At 36.5% G+C, this 10182-nt stretch overlaps 1 protein-coding gene across 1 annotated transcript in view; it reads right to left on the bottom strand.

Annotated features, from left to right (window-relative positions):
- Nucleotides 1-1467: 1467 nt before the first annotated feature.
- The window catches only part of LOC309592014 (uncharacterized protein), a gene marked incomplete at both ends in the record, with an annotated part of 97121 nt that continues 88406 nt past the window's right edge, over nucleotides 1468-10182 (bottom strand). Inside the window, 4 exon segments of the mRNA XM_082315038.1 lie at nucleotides 1468-1594; nucleotides 2044-2123; nucleotides 3190-3248; nucleotides 3251-3311. Of these exon segments, the coding sequence (XP_082171164.1) occupies nucleotides 1468-1594; nucleotides 2044-2123; nucleotides 3190-3248; nucleotides 3251-3311 (327 nt within the window).

Genomic DNA, 10182 nt, shown 5'->3' with positions numbered 1-10182 from the left:
GTTTTACTTAATCTTCGATGTTTCATGATATGGCTGTATTTACAATGGGTTTGTTTTCAGTATCCACAGAGAGACTTAAAAATCCAACTAAGCAACCATACTAACAAATTTCCACTGACTATAAATTTTAATTTGCAAGCAAGAAACACTAGAGGGCATTGAAAGTTCTGTGCACATACATCTGGTAACTCCACAGCGCTCTACTTTAACAGCAGTCTTCTCAATGTGATTAACAAGTAAAAGATTACTAACATGATGGAAAAAGCTGTGGAGGCCATGTGCAGACTGAAAAAAAAAAACCTTATGGGACTTAAATGACAAGTACAATGATTGCTTTGGTCAGCCAGCACATGCAGCACACAATGCAAACCAACATAATTGAAGTTGCACATGGATTTCTCTGAAAATGGAAGCAAAACAATATTAGGTACAGCCATTTCTGCAAATGGAATTGCATAACTTGGGACTGGCAGCTGGTAGGCTTATATATTCCAGCCTATCTCTGGTCTGAGATATAGGACTTTTTTTTCCCCCACATGCATTGTACAAATTCTGTTCAAAATTTAAGAAAAATACTGATGATTTCACCAGGGTCTGTTTTAAGTGAGTTTTAAACTGCATGTGTTGTCATAAAGAGAGAAAGAAAGTAAAGACAGAGTGAGTATACATGAAGGGCAGATTTTAGGAATAGTTTAGAAGTCATTTGTCAGTGATAGGAGTAGAACTTGCAAGATAGTTCTTTGATTTTCCTGCAAAAAAATACAGGCTCTTCAGAAACTTTTGTGTCCTATAATACATGTCACCGATCTTTCTTCCTGGAAATGACAATGCAAGAAAAATTCTGAGGATGCAAAGAGTTCTTGAGACAGAACTGCACATACGGGATATAACAGAGGAAGGTGTTCCCTTGAGGAAGAAGGTTGCTTACCCTCCCGTATCTCTTTATCCGTTTTAGATGTTTGTCTGTGTCTGATATGTCTGTATATGGCACAGTTCAAAGAGTGTATTGTTTTGAAAAGTGCAAACGCTGCCAAAGTGCCAGAGGGAGTCATGCAAAGCGGTGCAAGGAAAGGCAGCCTCCTCCTGCTTCTCTGATTCATATCAGTTTTGCAAACCCGCACAGAGCTATGGACCATCACAGGCCGGGGTCCAAAATACTGGCATTTATTGCCATTTTATTTGTATGTAGTTCTGTGTTTAATCAAAAATTATTAAGCCTGGATGTTTTTTCCTTAGTCATTTTGCATATTGCTAAACTGCCCAGCCCATGTAGCTATTTAACGTCATCTGTCACAGCTGAACTGTTCTCAGGGATTTTAGAGATTTCCATATCAAGAAAAAGACATTACTCATTTTTATGACTCTGAGTTTTCTTTTGGAAAAATCAGAGGAAATGAAGCATAGTTTATACAGAACTAGGATACTTACACACATTGATGTCATTATCAGGGATATCACTGCAGTGAATCAAAGAAATAGAAAGCCAACTCCAATGAAACTCTTGCGTCCCATGACTTTAAACCAGTCCCAACAAAGGCATATTCCCATTAGAGAATGAAGACACATAGTAGATAGGAATCCTATGAAGTACGTTCTGCAATAAGAAGACAAGCAGACAACACTTCTTCTCCAAAGGGGAATCATTATCTATTGTGATTTTAAAGCTTTTGTGCAAATGCCAGTGTGGAATGTCGTATTTGACTTGCACATAAAGTAATGGTGACTAAAATCGTGCTTTAATAAATAGCAAATAAATTATTTGAAGATCTGAATTATGTACTATGGCTACCATACAGAAGATGCTTCCAAAAAAGTATGTTTTGTAGGGGAAAAGAAAGGGAAATGAAGTTTTTTCGTCACTGGATTAGTGTTTCAAAATCACTTTCAAAAAATCTGACCAAATTAAAGATGAACAAAAAGTGAAATATAACCACTTCTGAGAACACTGGTGGCAAGGTTATACTATGTTGTGTGTTTATCTGGTAACAACAAGAATAAAGAACGATGTTTAGCAAGGGAGAACATCAAATGGACTTTCTCTACCTGTCATAAACCCCAGGGCTTACAAAAATAACAGACATCTTATTGCATCCTTGACACGTCGTCAATAAACACTTGTAAGGCTTGAGGTCACATAGAAATGTTTTGAGAAATTACAGAAAATCTGCAGTGGAAGCTTACAAAATGAAGACCAGAACTCCCATAGCGTTTCCCAGCGGAGCAGCATCAGATTTGTGTTCGCCAGCTCAGGCTTTCATGAATAGTGTTTTTTTTTCATTATGACAAACGGCTGGAGTTGCCACTAGCTATAGTTTTCCCCAGAACAATTACACCATGGGATTTGAAAATGTTTCCGTTCAGTCTCAGATGCTGTGGATTCTGCTTTGTGCTAGCAGCTGTTACGACAGGGAATTTAGATGCAGGCAGATGAGCTGAAGCCCAACAGGGATGAGATGAAAGTTACTAAATGAGAAGTCTTGAGGAACTGAAACACAGTATCCGCACCTTCTGCACAGGAAATACTTTGTGCTTTGTCGTTATATTCATCTTTGAAGCTTGTTTCTTTACCAATTGAATATTTTTCTGTTCATAATCAATTGTAGCTAAGAACTTATGCAGCTTATTTGTACATAATTGTTGCCCATCTCAGGTAGCGGTGAACGATAAAATCTTTTTTCTAGCTATGGCTAATCAGAAAATTATTTTGGCTTCTTATGGCAGTGGACTTGCCACAATGATCCATGCCTTAATCTGCACCTTCCAGGTTCCAAACAACATACATTTCAATAGCTACTGTACCACTGGCAAACAGGAGACAGTGTAACTGTCATTCAGGGTCGTGGGGTTTCTAGCACGCTACTGGCACAAATCAAGTAAAACATGGAAGAAGTATTTGTAGCCAGGTTGAAGAGTCAGCTGCATACCCAGAACCTAGCCAAAATGAATTAGAGTAAAGCATTTTATATGGACTCTTGCTGCTGTCTAACCTGATTATAATAGCTTCGTCTTCACTAGGAAAAGACGTATAATAAGTTGAACGTTAAAATCATAGTGTATTTAAGGCAGATGTAATTAGATTTTTAGACGATTAAGATAAAGGAAATGATCCTTCTCAGGAGAATCTTAAGAGAGGGCCTTTAATGCTGGAATCTGCAAATTATTTGTACATCTTTAATGTGCACAAAATACCTGTATGACTGCCTGATAACATTCAGTAGTTTTTTGAGGAAGAAACCCAGGATTCATCAGGAAGCTTTTAAGAAGAGAAATTGCATCAGTGTATTGCCAAACAGGAAAGCAATATGAAAACTCTACCATGTGTTGAAGGAGACTGGCATGATCTATACAGTGAAAAAGTAAAATCTTCTTCTGTTAATTTGGAACATAAAAGAGTCTAACTGCAAACTGTAATATCTGGTACCTGCTGCACAAACCACATCAAGTTACGCTTACCTAGAGCTCTCTTAAGCACAAGTTGTTTATATGAAGAAAAATTCAGCTGCATTATAGCAGAACACATATCTTCAATTTGAAACACCATGCCAAAATAATGTCCATGCATTCCAGAAACATCTATAAAGGCAGAACTAATGCAGCTCTGTTTTTATTAATGCCCAGTTATGTCAAGATGCATAACAGGCCTTCGTGATTATAATAAATCAATGACAAGGTATGCAATAAAAGTCATACTGTAGCTTGGGATTGTTTTCTGATTGGTAACTGATGAAGTCATGCTATGATTTTACTGGAGATTGCGGGAAGGGTAAGGTGTAATCACATTGTTTAGATTACGCACTAGTTTCCATCTTATAGTAAACTACAAAGAACACCTATTTTTTTCTGAAGTATTATTTGAAACATGTAGAATATTTCCGCTTGTATTACATATGGACATTATTTTTAAAAATACTTCTAAAAAAAGAAGTCACTTAACAGCTCACTGATCATACTAGCTCTGGCACCTTTTATTGTATTGACAAGTACCACAGTGCCTACCCTTGGATATTTATTTGTTACACTATCCTGTTTTCTTCTTTATCTCACTGAATATGAATGTTCAGAACAGAGAGGAATAGCTGAAGATCTATGAAAACAGCAGCTGGTCAGTGCAATTAAAAAGACATTCTTAAACTTGGCGAATTGGATTCTCAGCTTTGAGGTCTGCCATGAAGAAAGAAATAAGACTTTGTAATTTATATTCCTTCAGCTCCATAATAAGTAAAATGATGGAATGTGTGCAAGTTTTTATAGAGTAGGTCAGAATCTGACTAGAAGATAGGGCTTACAGAATAATTTCCCTGATTTCATCCTAAGCATTGAGGAATGGAGTGAGAGAGCAAGTTCAGGAAGGTCTTTTGTCCCCCCTCCCAAAGAACATAAAAATACTAACAAGTTACTTTTTGGAATCCTTTTCAGTTGTGGTTGTGCCCTGATCACTTACATCATTCTGCAGGGCAACAGCAGCAGCTCTTTCAGCTCTGTGAAGGGAGAACACTAAGAATTGCTCTCTAGCCAGTTAAGGAATTCTGCAAAGGTTAAGGAATTATATTTCTGGAGGGAATCCCAGTTTGATCTCCTCCACAAAAGAGGCCAACAGTAACAGCAGGGTGTTACTGATTAAAGGCTGGAAAATGCAGAAAATACCATTTTACAAAGGACTAAAGAAAAAATTCATATTGTGCAATTTGACAATATATTAGAGCAAGCATTTGAAAACAGTACTTATTTCATCAATTTAATAAATTATTCTTAATTTTACAAATCATTATACCTAACAACAACTTATAGTATAGCTAACCTTTAAATAATGTTTCTGTATTTGAAAGCTTTTTTGGTTTTATCTGAAAAAATTAAAAAAGCCCAGCTTGTGCTTTACACTCAATATTGAAGTGTTTTGTCAAGTACAGGACTTAATGGAGTAAATTCTGCTTAATCTGCAGATACCACTGAAAACAGTCCCAGCTAGTTGCTTCCCCAGAAATCATGGGAACTTTGCTTGAGTACTGAGCCCCGGACAGAGGCCAAGTAACAACTGACTGCAAATTACTTTGTACGTTGTTATCCAACAAGAATTGCCTGGAATTATTTTACGCTTCATATGTTAAAGGATATTTTTGCAATACTTCCCCTAAATGACAGTAATAAGTTCCTGATACCCTTTCTCTATACCGTGGGTCATTAAGCAAGGTTTGAAACAGCAACTTTCACTGCTGTTGCATGGACAAGTGCTTTCTGAGTAAAATAAATAATTATCTGCCTGGTAGCAGTACTAAGACAGTATCCTCTGGAAGAACATAAACCATGTATTTTTTATGTAATTATGTAAATTATCCTAACTCTCCTATAATATCCTAACCCTTCTCACCTCTAGATTGTTTTACTTTAATAAAGCAACCTGAAGATACCTCTCTCTTGCCTACCAGCGAATTAAAAATGAGAAGTTTTTTTTTAAACTAAATCCACTTATTCCAAAGACTCTTTATGCCAGTACGGTTGGAATGAAAAATTATAAGCAACCTGCAAGAGCAGTGTGCTTGTTAGTAGTGAAAATGCCTGTGTAATACTTCTGTTACATGCTGTAGCCTAATCCCATATTATTTAATATTTGTTTATACAGTTGTCAGAAAAAACACACTGAACTTGTTTGTACCTCCGCGGAAGCCAAAGACAAGTATTTTATTATTTCAGTGGAAGTGTTGGGAGCACAAGCACAGGGCTTGGTAATGGAATATGCCTAAAGTATTAAAAGCTATTTGTGCTACAGAGGACAGTAATAACAATTTTGCCAGAAGAAAGCAATGGAAACAGTGCTCCCTTTATTTAAGCACCTCAGTTGTATTCAATGGTCCATCTCCACAATTTTCAGATCCATAAATGAGGTTATAGGAAAATAAAATGTTGGCTTATGCTCATAAATACCAGGGAATACAGTTCAGGAGATCTGATTCCCACTCTGCTTCTCCCAACATTTTGTCTATGAGTCCGTGGATGCATTTTATTATGTCCTACTATTGTTTTACACATATGCAGTAGCTTTTGAAACATCATTGACATTTCAGATCTACTTCACAGGCTCAGACCATCTGCTTGTTTCTCATGCACTTTTTCTCTCAGGAAAATCCCAGGCTGAAACCTGTGAGCACTGTTGTGCAGAAACTTTAATATCGGTTCAATACCTTTCTGTCTTGTGTGTCACTGAGTAAGCTCTCTAAGATGAAAAAACACATACAGTGCCTTCCCTATTCTGAGTCCCTGTATTTCACTGTCTGTCTCTCTGGTAATCAAGCCGCACCTACTTTTCTCCCTTATTTCTTCCTCAATTTTTTGTTTCTTTCTTTTTTTTCTTTTTTTTTTAAACCTAACTCTGATACATAGAGTTTCTTATTGCAACTATTTCATCGTTCAGCAATAGTACAATCTCTGAAATCCTTCCTCGAGATGCATAACCGATGCTACCTACCTATTAGATAAAAAAAATTGAATATATTAGAAAAAAGTGAGAGATTATTATTTACAGTCATAGATTAAAACTTTTATATTTTTAACTATTGAATGGTGGACACTTATAAACTCTGACAACATGCATGATTCTTCTCTCTCCCTCTCCCTCTCCCTGTTATATAGTAAATGCAATGCATTGTTTTGAATTGGGTCCAGATGCTAGGGTGAATTAGAAGACACATGCTTAGCTTTGTATATCGTGAGTATTCCTGCTGACTCAGTATACAGCTCAGTGTGTGTCATAATTCTTTACAAAAACAATACCCTAGAAATAGGGCATTTAGAAAATTTCTAGGACTGCAACCTTGAGTTTATGACATCTAGTGCAATTGTGGCTTGACTTCCAAATGGGACAAAATCTGCAATTTATATTACTCTGATATGTGGCATTATTAAGGTCAATATGGTTCACAAATAATAACAATGTGGTTCATAGCATTTAGTGGCACGTAATTAAAAAAATACGTGTACTTAAAAAAATTCCCTTGAATATCTGAATAGCACTTAATCTGAAATTCACAGCTTATTCACTGCCTTATCTTTAAGGAATTAAGGTTTGATTAAACCTAACAATACCAAAGGATATACTCAACAACTATGTCGAGTGATGAAGGTTTTCCTGTGTTATCATTATGAGCAGCCCTATGGAGATGCCTTTTAGTCTGATTTTAATCATCCTACCCAAAAATGATATGTTCCCACAGGAGTGAACAACTGTAAAAGACAAGGTTGGGTGCCTTTGACCTTCCTGATGAACCAAATACCCAAGCTCTGCAAAAGGAAAAAAAAAAAAAAAACATGTGAAAACACACTGGTGTGTACTAATAATTGTTCAGTGTCCATCTTATTTTAATGATACATTATTCCAGAAGAGGGACCTGTTAGTGACAGTAGAACAGAGAGATACAGAGGCTGTGGATTCTCTACTCCTAGAGATATTCAAAACTTGATTGGATATGACTCTGAGCAGCTAGCCTTGCTTCGACCAAGGTGTCATACCAGCTGACCTCCTGCAGTCCTTTGCAACCTGCTTTATTCTATGATTCTGTGATAACACGTGTGATTTTGCAGATCCCAAATATTTTTGTCTACTAGTAAATGGCTATGGGCAGCCTGCAGACTAGAAACACAAGCTTACAAAACTGGACAAGCAGCTAGGAAGCTTTGCAATTATATTTTGGAAGATTCAGATTTTCCTTTGGACATGCTATAGAGAGTTATAACCACGGATACTTTTTGGAGTACGGTGAAATGGTATTTTCGGAGCTCATAAATGGTGCAATGATAAAACGGAACGTTCTTTACTATGATGCAACAGGATTTCTCCTCTTCAGTAAAACTAGAAAAGAACATGGTGTACATTCTACTGACTTTACAGCTCAGATATTCTTTCTGCACGATTATGTAAAAATATAATCTACCATCATTGTAAAAGGTAGCAGAGTTATCTTTTTGTGTCTAATCTAACCGATGCACGTGAACTTTTAAAATCCTAGACATGTAGGGTGAGCAGAGGCCCAAGGACATCTGTTTCAAGGAGTACGATATTGCAGATCTAATCTAAGTCACTTCATTGAAGCAGACTAGAGCGTACTTAGGCAATCAGGCAGATCCTTACAAAGGCAGGTGTTTGTCTAACACAGCACTCCTCAGACCTCCGTGCTTGCAAGTCTGCTTCCCTGTGTGACTGCTGCCTTGCCTTCCCTTCCGGCAGCTGACTGCCCATTGGGCTTGTTCATACAAGGTGAGAAAAGCTCTGACTCCAGCTGGGGTCACGGCTTCTAATCAGGGAGCAGCTGGTCTAACCAGGCCTTAGTAAACTAAATACAATGTCTCTTAGTAAACTGCTCCAGAATTTCCTGATGCTGGCAGTTTTGGAAGGTTTTTCCTAATATCCAACTGGATTTTCATTTCATTTCATTTCCTTTTTTTTTTTTTTTTTTTTTTTTTTTTTTGGCAAATTGAGATTTCCTCTCCTCCTCCCCCTGTTAGCATGGAGAATAGCTGGATGCTGTACTCTTTACAAGCACTCTTTACAGACTGGAAGACATGTCTTACCCTCACTTTTTTCTAGAATCAAGTAAATTCCTTCAAGTTTTCCTGCTACATCATGTTTTCTGAATGTGTTTCCTTCTTGTTCTCCTCCCAATGCTTTCCCCCATGTTTATATCTTTCCTGCATGACAGTGCCTGAAACTGTGCACACGCTCAGTTGAAGTTTCATCACAGAACAATTTTTTACATGATTTTGACATGACAGTTATGTTAATATATTCTATACTGAACAACCCTTTTGTGCAGTAGCACTTCCCGATCTGCTATCTACTAGTTATTCCCTGCTTTTTTATTTATTTAATTTCATTTGTGAATCTTGGCATTTGCCTTTGTCACTATCATTTTGAATTATAATCCAAATTTTACAAGATAGATAGTTTTTGATTCTGAATCTATCCTTCAAAGTGCTTGCAACCCCTTTTCTTTTCGTATTGACATGCATACCTGCAACCTTGTGAAATTTAATTAATTTTATGAAAATGTAACTAGAGAAAGCAATGTATATGTCAGCCTCCTCTTAATTTGTTCTCTTTCCCCATTAAGTAATGGACGTAGATACTGTCTTTTTCCTTGTTAAGACATAAAATACACACCTCCAATCAAGTAGCGCACTTAGGCCTTTTCGTTGTCCTAGAGACTTCTTGAGATGTGAAAGAAATAAATGAGTCTTCCTGAATGCATTTCTAAGGTCTGGCTCCATTTTGCCCTCCAAACAATACAACTCCATCCTGTGTTGGATGGAGACAATGAAGAGACAATAAAACAATCTCTTACGAGATAAAAATACAAACTTAGTAAAATAGTGTGTTCAAATTATTGTTATTATTTGATTAAAGCTCAAAATAGATGACAATTTTTTTTTTTTTTAGTTCAGGAAGAAATTGGGTATTTGTAGGATTTCTAGTGAACACTGTGAGAGAATACGGGATCTCTGGAAAACAAACTATGCATTAATATGAGCATATTCCTTTTTGACAACAGTAAGAAAATGTATCATTTCCATTAAACTCAGTGAGAAAACTCCTCAGGAACTAAAAGGATGAAGAAACCAAGATTTACCTGGTAGTCTAATCAGAGAGGAGTGATTAATTAGCATGCAAAAATGTGTATTGGAGCTTCAAGTTTTTGATACCTGTAATAATTTGGCTTGTAGGTCCTTGTAGGAATGACAAATCTTGCTCATGTTTGCTAAGACACATATGGAAGACTTCATTTGGGCAAATGTGATTAACAACTTTGTAGGAATAATGGAAAAAAGAAACATTGTTGAAGATTTCCTTCCTAATTTGCTGTCCCTTTAGTTGCCGGCCAGTGTTCTAACTCTTATAAAAAGGCAGTGTAAGAACTCCTAAGAAGATAAACGGAACAATACTTTTACCTTCCCGTCCTGATATGGTTAAGAATAATAAACTCATAAGTGTTCTGAAGTATGTTTTATAATTGATGAGTCTATTGCTGCTAAAACTATGAAGCACATATAGAAAATATATAGAAAATTAATAGATTATGAATTTTTAATTGTGTTAAGTGTACAGACCACATTTGGGATATCAGTGGACTATCAGTTCCAATTAATTTGTGCATTTTATCTGTGTGTTTGGGATGTGTGTTTCCGTTGTAAATAATT

This window comes from Platalea leucorodia (genome assembly GCF_965183815.1).
Source record: "Platalea leucorodia genome assembly, chromosome: 6".
Lineage (NCBI taxonomy): Eukaryota > Metazoa > Chordata > Aves > Pelecaniformes > Threskiornithidae > Platalea > Platalea leucorodia.
This window is presented reverse-complemented; position numbering and strand designations above follow the sequence as displayed.